Raw genomic sequence first — 25,817 nt, forward strand, 5'->3', positions numbered from 1 at the left:
GAACTTCCTTTGGGGTGTTTTTTTCTGACCATGGTCCCGTTTTAGCGTTTTAGCGGTCTTGGGCATATGATATCTTAATTGATTCAGATATTTTATAACCGGTTTATGCCCATTTCCCTTTTCCCCTTAATGGGCTGAAAATTGGGAACACTTTTGGTTTCTTTAAAAATCTTAAAAATGGTTGGAAGTCGTAAAGTGTATTTAGGCAGGAACAACAGTATCAGCATAAAATATTTTATTTCAGAACTTAGAACTATGGGTAAAAATTCATGGACAAACAAATTAAAGGAGTTGAAAAGAAGAGAGGAAGAAGGAAACTTACTCTTCATGGTATGTTAGGATTAAAGGAGGGGGGGGGGGGGGTGGGTTAATGCAACCATCTCGTAATCAATGATTGAATAACACTTAGAATTCGAATTTTGATCTTAAATTTTGCATGAATAATCCTTGGTAGGTCTATTTTCCCTAATTCGAACAAAAAGAACACATATTACTTTTTTTTGGCTCAAAAATCTTATTTAAGTTCTAGCCGGTTGCTGTTGGTACTAGAAACTTAAAAAATGGCTATTGCTATCATTTTACATGAATTAAACAAAAAAATATGTTTTTAAAAGTTGATTCCTACGTAATTAATGATGAATTTGCCCTGAAAATAGGCAAAACGCGGGTAAATGGCTGAGCCGCCAGCCGTTACTTTTCCAACTTTTTGTTCGATTTAGGGAAAATAGACCTACCAAGGATTACCCATGAAAAATTTCAGTTCAATTTAATCACTGATTACGAGATGGTTGCGGGATAATCCTAGTTTAGGAGTGGACATACCCGGTATCATGAAAATTAAACCCCCCCCCGGGGGTATGCATCTATTTTGACACCCGGTGTGTATCAAAATGGATACCCCCCGTATGTGTCATTTTTGACCACCGGTAAATGTCAAAATGGACACCCCCCTATATATCAATATGTAGGGGGGTATCCGTTTAGATATATACCGGGTGTCAAAACCGACACATACAGGGGGGGGGGTCAAGTCTATTGAGGTCATTCCTCGCGCGAATTTCCTCTGGACTAATATTCATCTTTGACCCCAATTCTTTTTCAAAGAGGGGAAAGGGTTGGTTAGGAGTGGTTAATACCTTGTTAAGGACTAGATAGAAGTAGCAGGAGGCTCTGATCACATATAAAAGATGATTAAAATGATAAAAGTATAGGATAAAATAGTTTGGCCTTTGTTTATAAGTGTTTGTTATGTGTTTTTAATGCCTGTATGGTCATATTGTAATTTGGCAAGTCTAAGTTTCCTTAAAACTTGGAGACATCTATGTGTGAATTTTTAAACTAAACAAATATTTTAACTTTTTCTTGATTTTACTCCCAATAGATGTAAGTCCCTAGATAGAGAATTAATACAGACCAATAGGTGAATAAAAAAACGTGATTTTTAACATTTTTTTGACTATACTTTTAAAGTAATGTAATGGCTATAGAATAACGGCCTTTTTTGCTGTTTTCAACGTTGTTTTAACGTTAAAATCGTCAAATTAAATGCTATTTTTAAGCTAATTTAATAGGTACAGATAAAAACCAGTTTTGAGAGAGTTTATAATGCTGTTTTCTTATCGTTTTTAGTGCCTTTTTTACGAAAGCGATAACTTTTTTCGTATTGCTTCGATATTAATAAAAAAATTTTGTGTGTACTAGAAACTACTTAAACTAACTATGTTTAAAATTTCATTGATTTACGATGAAAAACTACCGAGTAAGGGCCATTCAAAGGGGGATCGTGATTTGAGGAGATATTTTTAGTGTCATTTAGTACCTACGGACAAACATCGCATAATTAAAGGATTTTAAAGTTAAAAATCGAGCACAAAGCATAACATAGCGGCGATTTTCATTTGTTTGAGGAATCTACACAAAAATTTTCAGACTCTTATCTTTATTTTAATTGTTTTTTTTTGCTAAAAAAGTTAACGTTAATTTTGTTGAAAGAAGGTGTATCAACTATTTTTTTTATAGCTAGCCGGTTCTTTTAGTAAGTAGTAGATGTAAAATTTTTCATAGAATTCAGATATGCAATCGGTTTTTTTGTAGACCTCTTATTTTTTAAGTAATTTAAGTTTAAAAAAAAAAAAATTAAGTCGATTTTAAGGTACTAAAATGCAACAAAAAAAAGAAAGAAAATGGTCATTATGAACAAAAATAGTAAGATCTTTAATTTGACACCTTACTTTTTCAATTCTGTCAGGTAATTATTGAAAAAATCGATTTTTTTAAACCCACGAGAATAAAAACTTTGAACTTAATTTTATTATTTCACAAATAAAAAAATATGGGTTCATATATACCATTAGAATCAGAAAAATATTACGAATCCATTGTAAGCAAAATTGAAAAAAAAAGTTTACAATATAGTATATAAACTACAATAAAAGGAATTATATGAAAATATCATATTATGTTGTACAGGCAACGTCTTAAACTGTTTTTAACCTATTTTTAAAACATATATCAAAAATATACTATGACACCAGTAGAATTAAACTGCAGAGCCTAAATTTGAATTAAGTCCCCAATAAACTTTTTTGAGGGGATTTAAAAATTAATTTTACTGTTGCTGTGGTCTTTTTTGATCAGAGCAAAAGGTCTTTTTTTATTTGGGTAAAATTCGTGGCTTTTAGAGTGTTTTCTTCATATATATAGTATTCTGGTATAGAGTAAAATTAGGCCTTTTGATTTCATCTAAATTAATTCATTAAAAACTTAATTCTTTACAATATATCAATGAATTAACTTTATCGTGCTTGTTTTCCATCACTTATTTAAAACACAAAAAAAATTGGCTGTAAAGGGTTAAATAGTGAAAGATGACAACAAACGTTTACGCAATACAACAAATTTTTTTTGTCACATATACAAATATGATAAAATATAAGATTATTCAAGCTTATCTTTTTAAATATTTTTAAAAAGCATGTATCTTTTATGTGTATAGTTTTCATTCTTTTCATTTTAATTAAATAAAAATTATTTAACTACATTGGAAATAAGTCACTTTGTGAAAACACTCTTTTTTGAATTGTAAAAAACTGAAATGAAACGAGACTTTTAATTGGTTCAGACTTCAGAATAATATGTTTTATTTTAATGTTAAATTTCTTCTATATAAATTATTGTTTTAGAAAAAAATTATTTGCATTGAACAGAGTAGAGTTTTTATTATTGTATTGATATAATCTGAATCACATCAAATTGTTCTGTAAGAAACAATTTAACCCCAAACTAAAAAATGCTTTTGCTTCCATCAAAATGATCACAGCAACATATAAAATTGATTTTTAAATCCCCCAAAAAAAGTTTATTGGGGACTTAATTCAAATTTGGGCTCTGCAGTCTGATTCTACTGGTGTCATAGTATATTTTTGATATATGATAAAAAAATAGGTTAAAAACAGTTTAATTCTTCAATTGAGTATAAAAATGGGAAGGGGGTAAAGAGGGGGTAAAGAGGGGGTAAAAAAGGGAAAACAATAGTGTTGTCTGAACAAAAAAAAATAATTGGCCATTTCTGTAATTTTTTAATTTTTTAATTTTTTTCAATTTTGCTTACAATGGATTCGTAATATTTTTCTGATTCTAATGGTATATATGAACCCATGTTTTTTATGTCTGTTTGAGAAAATATTTAGGTCTAAAGTTTTTATTATACCGAGGTTAAAAAAATAGATTTTTTCAATAATTACTCAACAGAATTTTAAAAGTAAGGTGTCAAATTAAAGATCTTACTATTTTTGTTCTTACTGACCATTTTCTTCTTTTATTTTGTTGCGTTTTAGTACCTTAAAACCGACTTAATTATTTTTTTAAAAAACTTAAATTACTTAAAAAATAAGAGGTCTACAAAAAAACCGATTGCATATTTGAATTCTATGAAAAATTTTACATCTACTACTTACTAAAAGAACCGGCTAGCTATAAAAAAAAAGTTGATACAACTTCTTTAATTGATACGAAATTTAAACGTAAATAACCTACGGACAAACATCGCATAATTAAAGGGTTTTAAAGTTAAAAATCGAGCATGAAGCATAAAAGAGCGGCAATTCTAATTTGTTTAAGGAATCTACACAAAAATTTTCAGACTCCTATCTTTATTTTAAGTGGGTTTTTTGCAAGAAAAGTTAACGTTAAAAATGGCTTCGCAACCATTAAATATCCGCTAGATTAGAATCGGTTCTCAGCCATACTGAAATGCATCATATTACAGACAATTTTCTCTCAATTAATAAACCTGTAATGAATAAGGCTAATTATATTAACAGGACTAATTGGTACCCAAACTTTTATAACCATTAGTAACCATTGGACTGTAAGTTATATTTGGTACCCAAACTTTTATAACCATTAGTAAACATTGAACTTTAAATTACATTGGGTACCCAAAGTATTATAACAATTTGTAAACATTGGACTGTATATTACACTTGGTACCCAAAGTTTTATAACCATTAGTAAACATTTCACCGTAAACTACACCTGGTACCCAAAGTTTTATAACTGATATCTTTACACCTAGTCTCATACAGGACTTACTCTAAATACTGGATTTTAAAGAAATATATAAAAGTTTCCTATAAAAAAGTTAAAAGAATTGTATTTAAACTTGTAAAAAAAAGAAAGGGATAATCCTAGTTTAGGAGTGTACATAGCCGGTATCCCCCCCTCCCTATCCTGATTTTTTACATCACCACCCGTCAAAAAAAAGATTTTTGTGCTTCGCTACTTATGGATGTTGTCATCCTTGTTTTTAATTTTGTTTATCCAATAAAGATATTTGATAAAGATTGTTTGTGTGTGTGTGTGTTTGTGTGTGTGTGTGTGAGTGTGCGTGTGTGTGTGTGTCTATGTATGTGTGTATATGATAAAGATTTACTAATGGATCTAAAGGGATAAGACAATGGCCGTTAAATTGATGTTCGTACCCATTGATGAAAGACAAAATTACCCCTTGTGTAGATGAAAATTATTGGGTGAAAAATTTGGATAACCATTAATAATTTAAGAGTACTCAAAGTTTTTTGTTGTTATATAATTTTGGGTACCAGTATAATTTAGAGTCCAAAGTCCGGGATTTAAAACTTTGGACAGTAAATTGATGTACGTACCCATTGATGATAGACAAAAATAATATCTTCTGTAGATGTAAATTATTGGTTGGTTAGTTTAGACACTAATATTAGATACTTAAAAGAATCAACCAATGAAAATTTAACAAGAGTACCCAAAGTTTTTTACTAACCTTGTTATATAATTTTGGGTACCAAAGTCCCGATATTTGATGATTGAATAGTCCTATTGAAATAAAATTATTTTACTTTTATTTAAAGGGATTAGATAAACCTTATCATAAAGAGGATGTCTGTTTGTTTGTTTGTCTGTCTGTACCAAAGGATCTTGCTGAACCGATCGGGTTCTCCTTAACAGGGCCGCTACTCATAGGTCCCGGGAAGGTTTTTAACTATTTTGGGGGAGAGGCCTCTAGGGGCGTGGCCGCTAGTATAAGAAAAATTGATGTACATCCCTTATAATAATAAACAAAATGATCCCTTTTGGTTGAAATATGTGTTTCATTACTGCTAACCAACCAATTAGAATATAATAAAAAGGACAAAGCCCAATCTGTCCTACTTTTGATTCCTGTGACGTCATAAAAATGAGAGATTATCCACCTCTTTTTAAGGGTTTTCTTTCCCACTTCTCCTCTCATCTCCCTCATTTTTATGACGTCATAGGAATCGAAAGTAGGAAAGATTGGGCTTCGTCTAATAAAAGTTTTTTGAGCACATAAATAAAGGAGTATGTATCTAAAACTTTGGGCACCAGTTCAATTTACAGTCCAATGTCCCCTCCCTCCCTGTTTATGATACGGATATACAAAATCATGATAACCGGTGGACCAATTTGTTTTTTTAAATTAAAGAATTTAGATAATCATTTCTTATTTATATAAAAAGTAAGGATTTGTGTATGTCTAGGTGTACCGAAGGATCTTGCTAACCACTGAACCGTTATAGTTCTCATTTACAGTGTAGCTTCTCATAGGTCCTGGGAAGGTTTACAACTATTTTGTGTAAGGGTACCACGCACCACTCTTAAAAAAAAAACATTTTATTTTCCAAATTCATCTTTTTAAAACTAAAATTCAAATCGGGGGGAGGGTCAATTTCCCCATCCATCTCAAGTGCCCTTAGAGGCGAAGTCGCTAGTTTATTATAAATTAGAAAGATAAAGAAAAATCTTTTTTTGGAGGGGGGGAGGATATGTGTATTTTTTTATTATGTTATTATGTTATGTTTTGTTATGAACCTTCCCAGGACCTATGAGAAGCTACACTGTAAAGGAGAAGGATATCGGTTCAGCGGTTATCAAGATCCTTCGGTACACAAAGACAGATATACACTGATTATGTTACTTTTATATAAAGACTAGCGGCTACGCCCCTAGAGGCCTCTAGGGGCACTTGAGAAGGAGAGAGTCGAATTTAATAATTTACGTTTGATGTTTGTTTTTCGTTGAACTTTCTTTCTAAATTTGAGAAATTTAAAAAAAATTTAATTTCTCTAGGGAGGGTGGTGGTACCCTCCCCCAAAATAGTTATAAACCTTCCCGGGACGTATGAGAAGCTACCCTGTTAAGGAGAACCCGATCGGTTCAGCGGTTAGTGAGATCCTTCGGTACAAACACACAAACACACAGACACACAAACATCCTGTTACTTTATTATAAGGATTTGTTAATTAAGAAAATACTGTTCATAGTTATTTCTCGTATCGTATTATAAATGGCTTTCCGCGGATATAGAATGTACAATTATAAGATTAAAACTAGTTTTTTTAGCCCCGTGGTGCCGAAGGCACCGGCTAAAAAAACTGGTTTTAACTAAAAAAACTAGTTTTAATCTTATGATTGTACATTTCTATATTCGTAGAAAACTGGATATAATACGATGCTAGACATAGTTTTTTCGTATTGATGAGAACCGGTTCATATCCACTAGATTCGAATGAATACGAGAAAAATCTTTATTGAATAAAAAACCCAATAGTTCCACTGGTTATCAGTATTATAAACAGGGAGGGAGGGGATATTGGACTGTTAATTATACTAGTGCCCAAAGTTTTAAATACATACTCCCTTATTTTTGTATTCAAAAACTTTTGGTACTTTTATAGAAATTGTTTTTAAACAAGGATGACAACATCCATAAAAGCGAAGCTCTGAAACGGTAGGACAAACGGACATTAACACTTGTATAATGTCAGAACTGAATAATCAGAATGCGAATGTATAAGAGTCAAAGCAAAATTGTTAGTAAATTTGTTGAAAAACTGCTTGATACAGGATAATGATTATGGACATACTTACATTTTTAGGACTTGATTATAGAGTTGCTTCGCTTATAATATTGTACTTTGTTGTTCCAGGAATCAGTATACCAAAAATCAGACCAATCGGATAATTAGGTCACATACAAATTTGTTGTTAAAAATGTAAAAAAATTAACATGTTTAAAATGGACGTACGGACATTCTGGTAATGATTATAGAGTTGCTACGCTTTCTAACTAGTACCTAACTATTACAGGAATCACCATGCAAAATTTGAAATCGATAGGACAATTCTAACATGCCTAAATTAACGGAAAAAGATATTTAAAAAAGTAAAAAAAATCAACATGTTTAAAATGGACGTACGGACATTTTGGTAATGATTATAGAGTTGCTACGCTTTCTAAATCATACCTAACTACTCAAGGAATCACCATGCAAAATTTGAAATCAATAGGACAATTCTAACATGTCTAAATTAACGAAAAAAGCTATCCGTGACGAACGGATGGACAGACGGACCGATGGACGGACCGACCCTAATTATAGAAAAGCTTCGCTTTTAAAAATACTCAAAACCAACCCAAAGCTTCAATGAATTAAAGAAACCAAATTGGTCCGCTGATCCTTGCATAGAAAAAAAGTAGGTATATAAAGGGATAAGACAATGTAAAATAAATTAATGTACATGATTCACAAAATTAACCCTTCTTTAGATTACGATTAGTGGTTTAAACTTTGAAAACTCAACTTGATATAAACCAACCAAACAAAATTCTCTCAGGTCCCCAAAATTCTTATAAACATTATTAAAAAAAACTTTGGGGACAAGTGTAATAAACAATCCGTTGTCTCATCTCTCTCTGAGAAAAAGAAAGACAGTTAGACATCCTGTTACTTTAATATAAGAATTAATTGCACCAGTAGAAATAGAGAGAGAGGGACAATTGGCTGTTTATTACACTAGTCCCCAAAGTTTTATAATAACATTTTCCTATGACACCAACAAAATTAAGATAGATGGTCAAACATTTACCCCCCCCCCCCCCCCCCCGGTATGCATCTATTTTGACACCCTGTATGCATCAATTTGGACACCCCGTATGCATCAATTTGGACCCGGTATGTATCAATTTGGTCACCCCAATTTTTTTGCTTTATTGCAATTAGCTTGCCTCTTTTGTGTCCATCACATGACAAGGGAAGGAGATGGTCCATTTCATTGAGCAGTCTAATCATCTCATAACTCCATTGAGGATGAAGCCTCAGCTATTCCAGGCCAAATTTCAGGCCCTATATATTAGTAACAAAATTTCCCACTAGGAGTCTCAATTTTTAAATAAAACAAGGCACAAACCTACAAACTTTTATCAATGTTAGGTAAAAAAAATGACATATTCTACACCACACACATATTAGAAAACAATTTTATTATACAATAAAGTCAGTTTAATACAAAACAACATATGGATAGTGGCAGTTGTCTAACTATATACCTACTTATTAATAGAATATCACTTTATCATTCAACCCTTTCCCCTCTTTGAAATAGAATAGGGGTTAAAGATGAATCTCAGTCCAGAGGAAATTCGTGCGTGGAACGACCTCAATGGACACTAGGATTATAAGGGGGGGGGGGGGATATATACCGGGTCAAAATTGATGCATACCGGGGGGGGGGGGGTATATGTTTGACCCTTTATCTTTTTACCCCGTATCTTTCATTTTATACCCTGTATGCTTTATTTTTGACCCACTATGTATTGTTCATTACCCATTTGTCTGTTTTAAGCAAAAAAAATTGGGGTGACCAAATTAATATATACCGGGTCAAAATTGATGCATACCGGGTGTCAAAATAGATGCATACCCCCGGGGGGGGGGGTTTAATTTTCATGATACCGGGTATCTCCACTCCTAAACTAGGATGCTGCCGATGGTTGCATTAAACCCCCCCCCCTTAAACTTTTTAAAAATCTTCCAAGATAATAGCCTTAACTTATGTTCAAACATATTAATAATTTTAAAATAATACTTATGAACAGTGACATGCTAACTGATTGAGTGAGGATCACTGTTTTGGCTGCATTTCACCATATCATTAATGTTAATTACCTATCTAGGACCGCGGACGGCAGTCTGGCAGCAGTTCTCATGACCAGCAGCCGTCGACCAGTCCCAGAGATTCCACTGGACCTCCCCCTAATCAGCATGACAGGAATGGGTTTTCATACATTTGATTTAATGATTCAACAATAATCTGTGAATTATGATTTCTTCAAATGTACCAAATTCTGTTTTTTAAAAATACCTATTGCTAACCCCTGCGGGGCAAATAGATTCAGTGCCCTAAAGAATTAGAAAAAAATTATTCGCCCCCTTCCCTTGCTTTCAATTTATTTCATACACAATAGTATGGGAGTATTTGAAGTAAACATTAAACAAGGCACTTTGAGATAAAAATTAAGCGACGTTTCTTTAATTATAGATAGGTATGATTTACACAAAATTTCTCATGAAATAAAAATGTTTGAAAATCACAAATGAATACAGGAACAGTCCCCGTAATAGCATGGCTACCAGCCCGCCCCCAGAAATGGGAGGACCCCCACGGATGGCGGAATAATGAGTGGAGCCAACACCCCAAAACCACCTTCTACCCCTAACCAGGTAAAAAATCTCAATATGAAAATGTAAATCAAAACTACAGAGTAAAACACTAGAGGGGGAAGGGGTTAGATAACTGTTATGTGCCGACCTTCAATTGGGTCTTTAAAAATCAACCTATATTGTCGGGAATATTAACACAGCCAAGTAACAGAAAAAATAATTTGCTAGCAGACAAAAAGGTTCTTGGAAAAGGGGGGCAGGTAGTTATCTGTATACAATATACATCTATACTTATTATAATACTAATTAAAATAACTCTTCTATTATGTATAAAAAAATCTTAAAATTTTAATATTAATTTAGAATAAGGTATAAGAAAAGTATCTTAATGAGTTTTAAAGGTGAAATGCTTTTTAGCTCCTCACAAAAGCATTTTTAAGAAACTGCAATTTGTCATTTTTTCACATTTCTTGACTGTGATGCATTTGCAGTAAAAGAATCTTCTTTAATAACGTAGGTTATAGTAAAAAGAAAAAAAACTCCTTCTTATTTGACAAAAAAATCTCTAAAGACAAAAAAGTTATTGAAGTTTGATTTTTTTTTATTAAAGCATTTAATTACAAATTATGGATAAATTATGAAGTTATATCTTAACCTGTCAATCAAATTAAAGGATTATAGGAATTAATAAGGGGTGGGAATTTACGAACATGAGCAATTTTTTAGGTCATGTTTTTTAAGTATACAAAAAGAAAAACTGAATATTTGTTTTCAGTGAGAAAAGGGGGGAGGCGGATGTGCCACTTTTTGAAACCAAAACTAAAAGTCATCAAAGGAACTCAACTAAAAAAAGAGTTACAGGTCTGAGATTTTGCATGGCAGTTGCTTTATAGGGGTACAATATGGAACTGTGAAGAAACGGCGGCGCAACCGCCGAAAACCGCCGTTTCCCGCCAATTTTTTTTTGCAATTTCTCGGCGGTTTTCGGCGGTTGCGCCGCCGTTTCTTCACTGTTCCATATTGTAACCCTATAAAGCAACTGCCATGCAAAATCTCAGACCTGTAACTCTTTTTTTAGTTGAGTTCCTTTGACTTTTAGTTTTGGTTTCAAAAAGTTGCACATCCGCCTCCCCCCAGTATTATAATTAAAACGTTTGCGGTCAATTAATGACGTATATAATTCAAATTACTTATGACAATTATCTTTATAATAATATATTATTAATCTTTTGAAATATACAAGTCTGAATTCCTTCTTAGATTTAAAGATTTGAAACTAATTGCCAGTAAAGTATTTTAAATGGGTTATTTAGGGACATAAAAGTATTTATGATGTTAAATACATATTTTAGAATAATAATACTGCTTTAATAACTTTATATAGGTAGTTTAGTCTTGCTTAAATAGTTTGTGATAATAATCTTCACTTTGCAAGAACACATATTTTTCACCTAGGATTTGGACACTGGAGTTCTGGGACAGGGAGGGCATGATACATCAGACCTTGATGTTCTAAATGAAGATATTTTTGAGAGTGCTGATGTGACGCCCCGCCATGTGCCTATGTACAGCAGCCTTCCCTCGCCTGGTGGCCCAATGCTTAACCAACCCATGGGCCTCCCCTCCTTGCATAGATCCAGCAGCAGTCAACCTGGCTGTTCTCCCCACCCAAGCATGCATGCGTCACCAGCTCCTGTGCCTCAATCCCCGCACCAAATGCAATCTCCTGCAAGTGTGCCGCCGTCCCCCGCTACCCACCAGTTTGCCACGCCGTCTCCTGCCCAGCCTCCTTCACCGGTGACGTATCTTCCTATGAAATCACCAGCCGCCTTCCCGCCGCCGCCGCCGCCGCGGTGTTAAAATGATTGTTGTGAGCAGTGGACAATTGTCTGGAACATCATTCTCCAGACCTGTTATGGTTAGCATACCTAACCAGCAGGGGGTGAAGACAGTGAATGTGTTGGGTAAGCCGGGGGGCGGATCTCAGATAATTTCCAGCGGAGCCGGACAAATTTTGACGCTGCCGGCAGGCCAGGGAGTTCTACCTGGCGGCACACAGACTATGATGATTGGTATGTTAATTTTAATTTTCTACAATCACACCTAAATTCTATTATCAAATAAAATAGAAATAACAAATCATGCAAAAGATTATTTATAAAATTCACTTTTTAAGATCTATCTCTTAAAAATACAATGCATTACTTGTTTGTTCAACTTCACATTGATCTTTTTCTCAGGAGGAAAACCCGTAACAGTTTTGACCAGCATAGCTGGCAGTGCCACTCACGGAGGTAAAACAGTTCAATTAGTAAACACAGTCAGCAGCCAACCAACATCAAACCACGGCCAGCTAGTTACCGCTGGCGGCCAACAGGTTGTTGTTGGCAGCAGCGCAGGAGGCGGCCAGCAGATGGTCGTTATGTCGGCGGCTGGTATTGGCAACCAACCTACAGCTAGTGTTACAGGTATTGAGACTTCTTAATTAACCTTTTTAGAAAAATTCAAAGGAAGTTGAAACATATATTTTAAGGAAAGATATTTATAGATTAATGTAAGTAAATAAGGTTTACATTTGAATGTCCTTTAAAATGTATATTTTTTTTCCTAGGTTCCGTTGATGGCCCTGTAACTAGTGATGCTGCCAGCACCCGTTGGTGCCAGCCAGGTTGACGGGGGCATGGTGACACCTCAAGAGGGCGATGTCAACACCGAATTTCATCATATAGATCTTGCTGAATATATGTCAATGTTTAATTCCCAACTGGACGGAGAGTGTATGTTCAGTTCTCAAGTTGATGGGGATCCTGGAGATGTTACTGACGAAGCTGCAACTGCAACAGCAGCCACTGCCGCCACTGCCAGGAGGTTACTGAACAGAGCACAGAATCAGGTATGTATAACATTCTACTTCATTTTGTTCATAGTATTACTCCCCATGATAAGAACATTAAAGCTTAAATTCCTCTCTCGCGCCAAATTTTTTGTTATTTTTCATAAAATGAACTTCTGATCTGAGTTTAAGTTTCTATTTGTGTTAAATAAAAAACTTAAAAGATTTTATTTCAAATTATGATTTTGATAAGGTACAACAGTAGTAACCACAGAATCAGAGACGCCTCTAACAACTCCACAAGTTTCAACAGCTCCTGTTTCAACAACACCCGCAGAAAATGCCTCTAGTTTACCTATAGTACAACAACAAACAGGTTATTTTTTACTTCCTAAATTTTAAATATCAGTCATATGAAATCAAGCTTTACACATAGCGTTATTAATAGATTAAAGGTTTTTAAAGAAATTTTGAGGGCTTGGCTCATCGTGCTGCTGACAAGTAAACAACATTTTACCATTAGAATCTCCCCCCCCCCCCCATACGTTATAGACACTAGTTTAACAAGTAGTTGCCGAATGGTAATAGAAATATGTTCAAGTAGTTTCCCTGTCAACTAACGCACGACTAACCTGTAATTAAGGTAGTTAGTTTTTTTTTGTCTGAAGCTAAAGATCTTGTTAATTGCTGGTCCTAATTTGATGTAATTTAAGTGGATATCTTAGAGTGGTTTTAAGCTATTTCCCTTACATTCTTCTAGAAACTAGGGGCGACGTATAAAATAAGGTTGCATTTTATTATTATTAACTAAGTTGTATTTATATGATCAGGTCTTGCAGTACCTGTATGAACCCAACCAAATTTTAAAATTTTCTTGCGAATTTGAATTTTAGGCGAATCTCAATGGTCCACTCTCGGTGATTCCCAGGAAATTTGGGGTACAAACGAAGAGACTCCATTGTGGGACAGTAATCCTGACACATGGGACCATGACAGTGCTACTAGACTGGCACAAAAATTATTACAGGTTTATATATTTTATTTTTATAAGGTAAATTAAGTGTAAACTAGTGTTAAGGAAATATCCCCTTTATATTAATAAATATGTAATAGTTCTATGAAAAGTGTGCGGTTTATTTAGCCACTTAAATACCTATTCTAATATTTATTTTGGGGTTTCCGTTCAGTTAACTTATGTTACTTTTTAGGTTCAGCATATGGATACAGCTAGTTACGCCAGTGGAGTTGATAATGAATCTAAAGATGTAAGTTTAATTAACGAAGCTTTCAATAAAATCTTTGTTTATTCCTAATTTATTACTTTGCCACCACAAGAAACTTATGTATTTTAAAATCCGTCGTTTAGCTGGTCTAAAATTGTTATTTTAATTTAGGGAAGTCAAATGATCTCACAGGATGGAAAGCCTGGCCAGATTATATCCCCAAATCCCAGGTATAGACACAATTTATTAATCATTATAAAGGGGGGGGGGGCGGATGTGCCACATTTTGAAACCAAAACTAAAAGTCAAAGGAACTCAAATAAAAAAAGAGTTACAGGTCTGAGATTTTGCATGGCAGTTGCTTTATAAGGTTACAATATGGAACAGTGAAGAAACGGCGGCGCAACCGCCGAAAAATTCGGCGGGAAACGGCGGTTTTTGGCGGTTGCGCCGCCGTTTCTTCACAGTTCCATATTGTACCCCTATAAAGCAACTGCCATGCAAAATCTCAGACCTGTAACTCTTTTTTTAGTTGAGTTCCTTTGTTGACTTTTAGTTTTGGTTTCAAAAAGTGGCACATCCGCCCCCCCCCCTTTGTATTACTTCCATAGGTAGTATTTCGAGATTATTTTTATTCACTTTTACATATTTTTTGTCTTTAAGGTTTAAGACAGAGTTTTGTCGCAACTTTAGAGAGAAGGGTGAATGCATTTATGGAAATCAGTGCCAGTTCGCTCATGGCAAAGCAAAATTAAGGGTAAGATATTAAATAAAAATTTTAAATATCCAATATCGAAAGGGCTAAAAAAGAAGTTTAAATCCGGTTTAAAACAGTTAAGTTTTTTATTTTAGTATCCGCAGAAAGCTGTATAAAATACGTAAATTACTTTCAGCATGATATGATCCGCCACAACAAGTACAAGACAAAGCTGTGCCAGAAATATTGGATCAAGGGATGGTGTGCTTATGGCACAAGGTACTTTCCATGTTTATGCAACCTGTCTATTAGTTTAATAAGTCAAGAGGGGGTCATTGGACTGTTATAATTTTTACACTAGTCTCCTAAAAATTTTTTATTAAGTTTTCTTATTGGTTAGTTTTGGAGTAACATTTACTTAAATTTTGATTAGGTAGTTTGTTCATAAAGATTAATGTCAAAATGTTTGAAACAATAATTGTTACCTACAGAACGGTAGTCATTGGGGATGTACATCAATTTATCATTCATTGTCTTATCCCTTTAGATCCCTGATTATTAGTACAGGGATTTACCTTTATTACATCAAACATAATCTTAACTTTTACAGAATTTATCCAAAGGATTCATTATTCAAAGAGTTAAAAAATTTAAAATTATGTATTTTGTTTGAAATCTCACAAACTTTAATTGTTCAGATGCAACTTCATTCACCAGGAAGAGGAGCAACACATTGCAGAGAAGACAAGAGTTGGAGAACATCAATCTGGATTCAGGTGAGTTTTTACACCTTGGTTTAAAGCTATTTTTCCTGTGCGAAAAGAAAATATTATTTCATTATTTCTAACAAAGACTAGTTTTCTATTACTAGACTTAATTATTAACTAATGTTAAAATTTTGAATAAAAATTGTTATTGTTTAGACCTTTGATGCCAACGAAATCTCTGCGGAAATCCAGCGAATCCAGTGCTGATTCTGGTGTTGATGTAAACGATGTTTACAACAGGGCTTTAGGTACGTAAATTTAAATTAAAACACATTTTTTTATATTGTAAAAAGCAGGTATACAATTTGGATATGATAATTGATCTTTGTTCTATTGACTGCCACCCTCCCACCCAAATTTTCTTAGATTAATATTAATATACCTTATTCCTGATTTAAATCTAGTAATATTTTACTACTCCTAAAGTCCAGCTTAAACACGTTCCGTTAAATTTAGGTCAGTCTGAACCGTACGAGGTGACCTCCATGTTCAACAAGACCATCAACATGCCAGATCTGGACATCATCAACACCAAGAGAATGAAGCTAGACATAAGTAAGCTTAGTTTTGGTCCCAAGATCTATTTGTATAGAGCAATTTCTAGGACGTTAATATTAGGGTTGGGCCGGATATCCGGTTATCCGGCCAAATTACCGGATAACCGGCCAAATTACTAGATACTACAGTAGCAAAAAAAATTTCTTAAGAAATCTTATACAAATTTACATTAAGTTAAACTTGTTCAGAAAAAAAGTTCTTCTAGCTTCAATAATAAGAAAATTATAGCCATTTAAAATTTTTAAAAGCAGAGATTTTTGGTGTAAAGTATTAAAAATTATAGAACCGGATATCCGGCCGGATAGTTTCAATATCCGGTATCCGGCCGGATATTGAAAATGGCCGGATATCCGGCCACACCGGATATCCGGCCCAACCCTAGTTAATATTATAGGGCATAATTTTTAAGTTAAAAGCGTCTTATTTTAGGACAGAAAAAAATGTCAGGGAAGACAGTTAATAACTTAATTTATTAGTTTGTTGAAACTTCACTGATTAGGACATTTTTAATTTTTATTACTTAAAAAATATTGAATGCATGTATTTTATTTTCATAAATGTACACACACGAATGTTTTGTGCTTCGCCACTGGAGGATGTTGTCACCCTAGTTAATTATTAATGATCAAATATTACTTAAGGTACATACAAGAATGATGTTGTTAATACAAGTTTTCAAAATCTGAATGGCAATCAATGGAATCAAATTAAGGTGAATATTTATTGTTGTGATAAAGAGTTTATCTGTAATGTTTAGTTTCCTTCATTCTTCTTATTTAAAATTCAATCTGTTTTTATATAACTAAAGGTTTAAAATCCAGCGAAAATAAGCTCATTATAGTTGTTTTATTTTTAATTAGTCGTTGTCTCCCCATTCATTTTTTAGCAGAGATAATAAAACATAAATGTACAACAAATACTTCTTCCCGAAGGTGAGATTGACTTCGCCACATAATTTTAGGGATAATAAAATTAGATTGGAGATTTTTAGGATTTATTTGATCTTGGGAGGGTAGACGTGACCTTTTATTAATAGTTTAAAACCCTTCAGGGACCTAAAGAGAATATAAACACATACACACTCTTGCACTTTCATACCGAAAATGGCAGACCTTTTATTAGGATTACACTTTACAATCATCTTTATTATACATTGTTGTTTTTAGGTTAAAGATATTGAGAAGGATAGTGATATGTTCAATATGAACCTGGCTACTGAAATGAACAGAAATCTTTATCTCGACGTTGTCAAGGTAAACAAATTGATTTTTCTTGAGTCTGTGATCATCTCATCATAGCTATTATTTACCTATTTCTGTTCATGTGGCTTTGAGCGATTATGTTCTATTAGGTTATTTGGGTGTTACTTCTATACTTTATAGGTTGGGCTGTTTTATTTTCCTTTCAGTCCTCAAAATTGCTTTAAGCCCTATATTGACCAATGGAATTAAAATTCTTTGAAATTTTGAGATCTTTTACTTCAGCCATTCATAACGAATACATATTCCTGTAATGTTAAGTTGAATGGAAAACGCTTTAATTAAAAATATTAAAACGCTACCTTTTTGTTTATTCGTTGAAGTCGCTACTGGAAGTAGCTTGGCTCAAAAAATTTCTATCTGTTCTTTAAATACATTTCCTAGTTTGTTTTTATTTTCCTTCTTGAGATTTTTAAAACTAAAAGGGGGGGGGGGCGAAAGTGACACTTTTTGAAACCAAAACTAAAAGTCAACAAAGGAACTCCACTAAAAAAGGAGTTACAGGTCTGAGATTTTGCATGGCAGTTGCTTTATAGGGGTAAAATATGGAACTGTGAAGAAACGGCGGCGCAACCGCCGTTTCCCGCCTAATTTTTTTTGCCTTTTCTCGGCGGTTTTCGGCGGTTGCGACGCCGTTTCTTCACAGTTCCATATTGTACCCCTATAAAGCAACTGCCATGCAAAATGTCAGATCTGTAACTCTTTAATTAGTTGAGTTCCTTTGACTTTTAGTTTTGGTTTCAAAAAGTGTCACTTTCGCCCCCTCCCCCCCCTTTAAATAATTAATTTCTGTCCAGGTTAAAGATAGCCGGCCAGTTCCTCATCCTGAGGATAATCACATTCCAGTCTCCAATAACCTGCCATTCAATCCACCTATTAATGGCCAGTACAGGTACTTAGAGGTCCGGGAAAATTGTTTTTTTTTTACACTAGTCCCAAAAGTTTTATAAGAAAATGTTTTTGGCTTGTTGGCTTGACAACTTGGTGACTCTTAATAGATTTTGATATGTTGGTTTATTTTCAAGTTTCAACCACTAATTGTAATCTGCAGTAGGAGTAATTTTGTGCATAAACATTGATGAGTTAACATTAGTTATATAATATTTTCATTTATACGGTCAGATGAAAGTCAGAAAGTCAAAAATCATATTTACTAAAATCACTAGAACCCAAAGTATAACAACCACGCTATTGTAGTTATTGTATTCGTTGGCTTAAAACATTCAATACTTTAATTTAATTTTGATTGGTTGGTTCCAAACCTGAAGTGTAAAAACTTTTCAACAAATAATTTTAAAGCTCTTTATTATTTTTTTGTTATTTAAAGAAATGTTTTAAGATATTTTTGTCGTGAAAATAAATTTTTTTTTTTGTTTTAGGAGACCAGCAGTCCAAGACAGCTAGCCTTTGTCCGCGTGTTCTCGGCCCTAGCGCGCATTGCGTAGTACCTAAAAGCAGCCTGGCGGCCGCTCACATAGACACAACCACCAAACCTGCCATTATTTTCAGGTATAAACTTTTATTTTAAGGTTTATTAAGATTCGTTGCTATCATCATAAGTGAAATTACTCAAATTACTTTTTTAAGTGAAGCCACTCTAAAATTTTCTTCTGTCTGTCCGTCATTCAATCCGTAACGATATAGGATGAATATGATTTTGAATTGTTTCATTGTTTTATTCATCAGTCTGTCATTTCATGACATGACAACGAAATGATGTCACGAAATTTTTGTATTCGTAGGTGATATTACCTTTTTTTAAAATTGCTTAGGAAGAAATAGAGTTTATGCATGGTTATTCATTCATATACACCATTAAAAGTTGCAAGAATGTACTTCGAAAACTACCTAAAAAAAATTAATGAAAAGTGCTAACCGTTAATGAAGGACAAAGCGAACCTTTAAGTTCTCTTTTAAAAATTGAAGTCATTTCATCTATTATAAATCTTTGTATTAAATATCATTTTTTGTTCAGATGCTAACAGCCCTGCAGAAAACTGGTTTCTAATATCGCAACCTACATCACAATAAAAAACAGACTTTTTATATCTGTAAAATTTTAGTTAACATAACAGTCATTTCGGTTTGTCATTAAGCTATAATTGAAAGCTTATTAATATTTGTACGGGTCATACAGAAAACTATAATTATTACAAGATTTATAAATGCAAGGTTGTAATCAATGATTATTTATCTATCCTTATATAAAACTTGAAACTACAGTTTTTCAGTCTTCATTTTTTAATCTATTAAGTCATAATTAATAATTTGGCATAAAAAACGTGTTATACTTAGTGAAACTACATTTAACACATCTTTTTTCAGAACATTATCTAATGTATTTTCTTAAGAATCTAGACATGTAAGAAAAAAATACAGGGGGCGATATTTAATCCAATGAAAAACTCTTTATAATCAAACTTTTTCGTTAGTTATAATCTAAAACAATAGTGTACAGTAGTCTACGCTATTTTGCTAAAAATGATAATTTCAAATAGTTAAATTGTTTTTCTTCGGGTAAATTTTTCTCTCTCAGTAAAAACTATTTTGTTAAAATAATATTGTTCATAGTTTGTAAGTAGGTAAGAACAAGTTTAAATTTAAATATTAATTCTTTCATTTCTTCCATGCATTTGTAACTTAAAATTAAGGATTTTTTATTAAATAATTTTTTAATTTAGAAAATAATGAATTTTACAAACAAAATATATTGAAATTATAAAATTTAAGGTCACTAAAAATTTTGTGAAACTGTTGAATTATAATTATATTTACTATATACTATGTAATATCAAAATGTTACTTGTTGTATATTTAAAGGGTTAGTTGCACGAAATGCATTTATTTATGAAATTAGTGAACTGCATATATTTTCTTTTTAAATGGTTTAAGCTATATTTATAGGGCATATATTTAAAAAGATTTTAATTTTGTACATGTAGTTTTAAACATATCAATTGAAATTGTTTTTCTGAAATGCACTTCATGCAACTATCCCTTTATGTAAAAGCTGTGGTAATATCCTCTTAGGAATATTTTATTTAATTTTGAAAATTCCCCCCCCCCCCTCTCCCCCCCTTGACAGAACTATGAACTCTGGCCGCGGCGCTCGGCACCCTTGCCTACCTAATCGCAGCGCTCGGCTCCCTATTCTAAAACCTAACCTAACCTAAAATAGTTGTTTTGTCAGGGGGGAAGGGGGAGGGTATAAAAATTTTCAAAATTGAAAAAAAATATTTCTAAGAGGAGAATGCCAAAACTGTTCCTAAATGCCATTAATCACAATCCATTTTAATTTAAAATATAAAACATTTTTGAAAGATTTACTTGTTTTTGTGATGTTTAGCCTTTACTAGCGTGGCTACTCTAAGATTAGAAATGTTTGTCTGTTAGCTATGTTTAGGGGAAAACAAAAATTGGAGACTAAACTTAATTTCCGTAAGAAAAATGAATTTTTTTCAGCTGGTTTTACAAATGATTGTTTAGGTGAAGATTATAATATCTGCGTTTACTATACAACCCACTTGGTCAGCCAGTCTGTAGTGCGCTAGAAAACATGATATCAACAAAGCGGAAATTTTTTTTCCCTGCAATGTAATACAGATGTCTGATTTTTAAACCTTTTCTATAATTAGGGTCTGTCCTTACGTATGCCCATCCGTCGGAACAGTTAGCTGATGATTCCTATAATAGTTAGGTATAACTTTGAAAGCATAGCCACTCTATAAATGTTACCAGAATGCCCGTACGCCCATTTGAAACATTATCAACTTTTTTACCACTAAATATTAAAGCAAAGCTTTCTATAATTAGGGTGTGTCTGTCTGGAAAGGATATCTTTTTCGTTAATTTGGGCATGTTAGAATTGTCCTCTTGATTTCAACCTTTGCATAGTGATACCTGTAGTAGTTGGTAGGATTTAGAAAGCGTAGCAACTCAATAATTGTTACTAGAATGTCCGTACTTCCATTTTAGACATGTTTATTTTTATATTTTTAACAACAATTTTTATATGATGTATTAATCCTATTGATCTTATTGTTAGAATACTGATTCCTATGGCAACAAAGTGTTATGTTATAAGCAAATTATTTCTATAATCAGTTCTAAAAATGTAAGTATTATCCTGTATTTAAGCATTTTTTCAAGAAATTTACTTATAATGTTTTGTCGACTTTTGTACATTTATATTCTGATAATTCAGTTCTTACACTCTACAAGTGTTAATGTTTGTTTGTTCTACCACTTCAGAGCTTCCCTTTTATGGATATTGTCATCCTTATGGTTCATCTGATTTTTGGAATACAGATTCCTAGAACAAGAAAGTTATAATGCTATTGGCGAATCATCTCTATAATCAAGTCCCAAAAATGTAAGAATGTCCTTAAACATTATCCTGTATATAGACAGTTATTCAACTAATTTACTTTCAATTTTGTTTTGACTATTAAACATTTATATTCCGATTATTCAGTTCTGAAACTCTACAAGTGTAAATGTACTTTTATCCTACTGTTAGAGCTTTACTTTTATGGATGTGGTTATCCTTGTATTATGAAAATTATGCAAACAACACAACTACTTATCTATAGCCTTCAAAGGGGGAGGGAGGGTGTGACACTTAAAGATACCAAAAGTAAAAGGAACTCAACTAAAAAATAGTTACAACACTAAAATTTGGCATGGCGGTTAATATTAAGAGGTATAGTGTGTAACTATGAAGAATTAAGTTAATGTTAGATTTGCCCCGCAGGGTTAAATTAGGTTCTTGCAGGGTAAGAGTCGAACGCAGGTTAGGATATGGCCCTGTAGGGGCAATAAACCAGCAAAATACGAGATTATCCCTAAATCATTTCCAAGCTGGATGAATTTAAAAGTTAATTAATTTCTAGAAAGTACAAATTAATTTCTCTATGGAAAGGCAACATAAAGTAGAATTACAAAGATCATAGCAAATATTGCAGTTTGCACTCGTTGCATCTTTATATATGATTTTTTTTGTCTAATCGACTCAGCCTATTATAGTAAGAAAGCCCCCTTTTCTCCCATCTCTTTTGAAGAGATTTTCTTCCCCTCTTCCCTTTCTCTTTCCCAAAAGGTTGATGACGTCATAGGGTGTCGCACTTTTCAAAATGATACAAAAAAGGGACAAAATGGGATGTCTCGGACAGACGCACAGACCCTTATTATATAAAAGCTTTGCTTTCATTTATTATATTGTACTAGCGGTTTCGCCCCTAGCCTCTAGGGCCTTTTCCCCAAGAGGTGATAAAAAAAATTATTGGCGAAATACATAAAGGACCAAGGAAATCTTCTACAAAATAAAAAAAAATGGGGGGGATATTTTTTATTTTTGGAGGGGTTGGGGGTGTCCCACCCCCCCAAGAAAATAGCCTAAAACCACCACAGGACCAGTAGGTATATTCCCTGAAGAGTAGAATCCGATCGGTTCAGTGGTTACCGAGATCTTAAGGGACGGACAGACTGACAGTCAGACGGACGGACAGACAGACAGACGGACAGACATCGTTCTACTTTGTATTGTAGAAGAAAAAATTGTTGTTAAAAGGTTAAAAAGCAACATGTTTAAAATGGACCTATACGGACTTTCTATCATAGTGTTGCTACGATTTTAAATCGTACTTTTTTTTATTAAATCGATAGGACAATTCTAACATGTATAAATTGACAAAAAAAAGCAAACCATTCCAGACAGACCAACATACTAACTTAAACATTAAGTATAGAAGAGCTTAACTTTTATAACAAGGATGACAACATCCATAAGTAGCGAAGCACAGAATTTCGTGGATGGGACTGATGGTCATTGTTGTTTTCTTCAAACGACGGGAAATTTAATTTTGATATCTTTAAATGAAAAAAATTTTGAAAATCGATTAATAAACACCAAAGATATGGGGAAAAATGTAAAAAAAATATAAAAATAGCCAAAAACCTGCAAAAAGGCAGTCTGACTGTCATTGTTGATTTCTTCAAATGAGCGGAAATTTAATTATGATATCTTTAACTGAAAAAAATTTGAAAATTGGTCCATAAACACCAAAGATATGGGGGAAAATGTAAAAAAATAGCCAAAAACCTGCAAAAAGGCAGTCTGACCGTCATTGTTGTTTTCTTCAAACGAAGGGAAATTTAATTTTGATATCTTTAACTGAAAAAAGTTTGAAAATCGGACCATAAATATCAAAGATATGCGGGAAAATGTAAAAAATATAAAAATAGCCAAAAACCTGCAAAAAGGCAGTCTGACCGTCATTGTTGTTTTCTTCAAACGACGGAAAATTTAATTTTGATATATCTAACTGAAAAAAATTTGAAAATCGGACCATAAACACCAAAGATATGAGGAAAAATGTGAAAAATAAAAAAATAGCCTAAAACCTGCTAAAAAGCCGTCCGACCGCCATTGATGTTTTATAGTTAATTGTGCTCCTTAATGATGGGAATGTTGTCAAAAAATTTCAGCTTTCTATCTTTTATAGGAGCTGAGTAAATCCCATTTCCCCCATAGCGTTACGGACTGACGGACTGACGGACTGACGGACGGACAAAGTGAATTATAGAGTAGCTTCGCTACTAAAAAGTAATGTTTCCAGATTAAATTGTAGAACATTACGTGAAATTCCATCCTCTTTTATTTAATCATGTCGATCATACATATTGTACATATAATACGCTCCTCCCACATAGTTTTTAATTTGGTGCATCTGCTATTCCATTAGTGTATGTCCGTTCGTCTGTATGACTTACAGTGATTGCAACTCACTTTTGTTCATTATTTTAAATAAATTATTTAAAAAAAACACTTGTTTGATATTTAGTTATTTAGGGACAAAAAAAATATTTATTGACATTGCCTACTAAATTTATTTTTATTTAAATAAATGCTGCGCTACTAATATAAGTGAAAACTATAACATTTTATATCAAAACCTTTGTTACAAAATCCAAAATAATTGTTTTAAAACTTTTGTCCACCAATGCAATGGTAGTTAAATATCCACACATTTTCCCAATGGTAGCTGAGTATCCAAAAAAGACCCCAATAGTAGCTGAATATCCACGTGGATACTCAGCTGTTATTGAGCCAGAATTTTATAGTAGGGAGGCCAGTGAATTTGATATTTAATTGATGGGTTTTGTATCCCCAATTTTGTTTGGGAGGATTGGAGGTTGGTTAAACAGCTAAATTTATCATTACCTTAATTTTTTTCTCGTATTCATTCGAATCCGGGGGATAAGAACCAGTTCTCATCCATACGAAAAAACTATGTCTAGCATCGTATTATATCCAGCTTTTTACGAATATAAAAATGTACATTTTGCATCTGGGGGCTAAAAAAAAACTGGGTTTAATATTATAATTGTACATTCTATATCCGCAGAAAGCTGTTTATAATACGATGCGAGAAATAACTATTACTTGTTATGGCAACCAAAAGAAACTAATCCAGAATCAGAATGTGTAAAAAGCACTCCGTCCAAGTACGTCTAACAAATTTAGTTTTTTTTTGTGTTATGTCCTGTAAGATCTCTGTCAAAGCCGATTTTGGAAAATTTTCAGGAGAGCTTTGTATTTGCTATAATATGATATAGGTTTTTAATTGAAGTTCTATTTTCTTTAGATTCTGTTTTTTTATATAATTTTTAGAAACAAAGGAACAATTGATTTTGTACTAGGAAGAGTTGTTTTTTTGTTGCTAAGCTACTTGTTAACTTTCTATTAAGCAAAGACGTCCAATGTTTGGGGTAAAAGGGCGTTTACTCCCCTCAAACTCTCATTTTACCCCTCCTAAACCCCTTGAAACCCCTCATTTTACTCCTCTTAAATTAAAAAGCTTGGACATTCCTACTATTAAACCTGCCCACTTCTCCTTTTTATGGAAGGTGCATGTGTGTGTATTTATGTTTTGAGCGTGTGACAAGTTACATAATAGCTACGCCCTTTAGCATCTATGCTCTGTATTCAGGGGAGGGGCGGACAGAAAAATAGCCTAATGCCATATCTTTAATAGAAATAATCTAATAGCCAAAATCAGTCAGGGATCTTTTTGAAGCTTGCAAAATCAATAAGTAGAGAACTAAATCGGTTAAGGAGTTATTGAAATTTTAGGTTACATACAACATTACCCTTCTACTTAAATCTCACAAAACTTTCGCTAACAAGGATGGCATCATCCATAAAAGCGAAACATTGAAACGGTAGGACAAACGGACTTTAACACTTTTATAGTGTCAGAACTGAATAATCAGAATATAGATGTTTAAGAATCGAAGCAAATTTGTAAGTAAATTTGTTGAAAAACTGCTTGATTCAAATAATGTTTATGGACATACTTACATTTTTAGGACCTGATTATAGAGTTGCTTCGCTTATAATATTGTACTTTGTTGTCCCAGGAATCAGCATACCAAATACAGATCAATCGGATAATTAGATCACATAAAAATTTGTTGTTAA

The 25,817-nt window shown here is 33.1% G+C and overlaps 2 protein-coding genes and 1 long non-coding RNA gene across 5 annotated transcripts; all 3 read left to right on the forward strand.

Annotated features, from left to right (window-relative positions):
• Positions 1 to 11,981, forward strand: LOC145313056 (uncharacterized). The gene is made up of 4 exons (XM_080152314.1): positions 1 to 330; positions 9,512 to 9,612; positions 9,948 to 10,058; positions 11,454 to 11,981. The coding sequence occupies exons 3-4, from the start codon at positions 10,014 to 10,016 to the stop codon at positions 11,856 to 11,858; spliced, it is 450 nt and encodes a 149-aa protein (XP_080008440.1). The 5' UTR covers positions 1 to 330; positions 9,512 to 9,612; positions 9,948 to 10,013; the 3' UTR covers positions 11,859 to 11,981.
• A 686-nt stretch (positions 11,982 to 12,667) lies between these two features.
• On the forward strand, positions 12,668 to 20,156 carry LOC145313054 (uncharacterized). Of its 3 annotated transcripts, XM_080152312.1 has the most exons (16): positions 12,668 to 12,891; positions 13,085 to 13,207; positions 13,725 to 13,858; positions 14,040 to 14,096; positions 14,226 to 14,284; positions 14,718 to 14,811; positions 14,948 to 15,030; positions 15,450 to 15,527; positions 15,675 to 15,766; positions 15,975 to 16,073; positions 16,718 to 16,788; positions 17,243 to 17,329; positions 18,133 to 18,237; positions 18,715 to 18,844; positions 19,311 to 19,917; positions 20,017 to 20,156. In XM_080152312.1, exons 4-14 carry the CDS (start codon positions 14,049 to 14,051, stop codon positions 18,778 to 18,780), a joined length of 882 nt encoding a protein of 293 aa, XP_080008438.1. In that variant the 5' UTR covers positions 12,668 to 12,891; positions 13,085 to 13,207; positions 13,725 to 13,858; positions 14,040 to 14,048; the 3' UTR covers positions 18,781 to 18,844; positions 19,311 to 19,917; positions 20,017 to 20,156. The 3 variants fall into 3 exon arrangements, with proteins under 3 accessions (XP_080008438.1, XP_080008437.1, XP_080008439.1); XM_080152311.1 differs by having other exon boundaries at positions 19,311 to 20,156; XM_080152313.1 differs by lacking the exon at positions 20,017 to 20,156 and having other exon boundaries at positions 18,133 to 18,227; positions 19,311 to 19,531.
• A 13-nt stretch (positions 20,157 to 20,169) lies between these two features.
• LOC145313057 (uncharacterized) lies at positions 20,170 to 20,657 on the forward strand. Its single transcript, XR_013877228.1, has 2 exons — positions 20,170 to 20,350; positions 20,580 to 20,657. It is a non-coding gene; the product is annotated as an uncharacterized LOC145313057 (long non-coding RNA).
• Positions 20,658 to 25,817: the final 5,160 nt, after the last annotated feature.

This window comes from Acartia tonsa, chromosome 3, assembly GCF_053477335.1.
Source record: "Acartia tonsa isolate MP-2025a chromosome 3, ASM5347733v1, whole genome shotgun sequence".
Classification (NCBI taxonomy): domain Eukaryota; kingdom Metazoa; phylum Arthropoda; class Copepoda; order Calanoida; family Acartiidae; genus Acartia; species Acartia tonsa.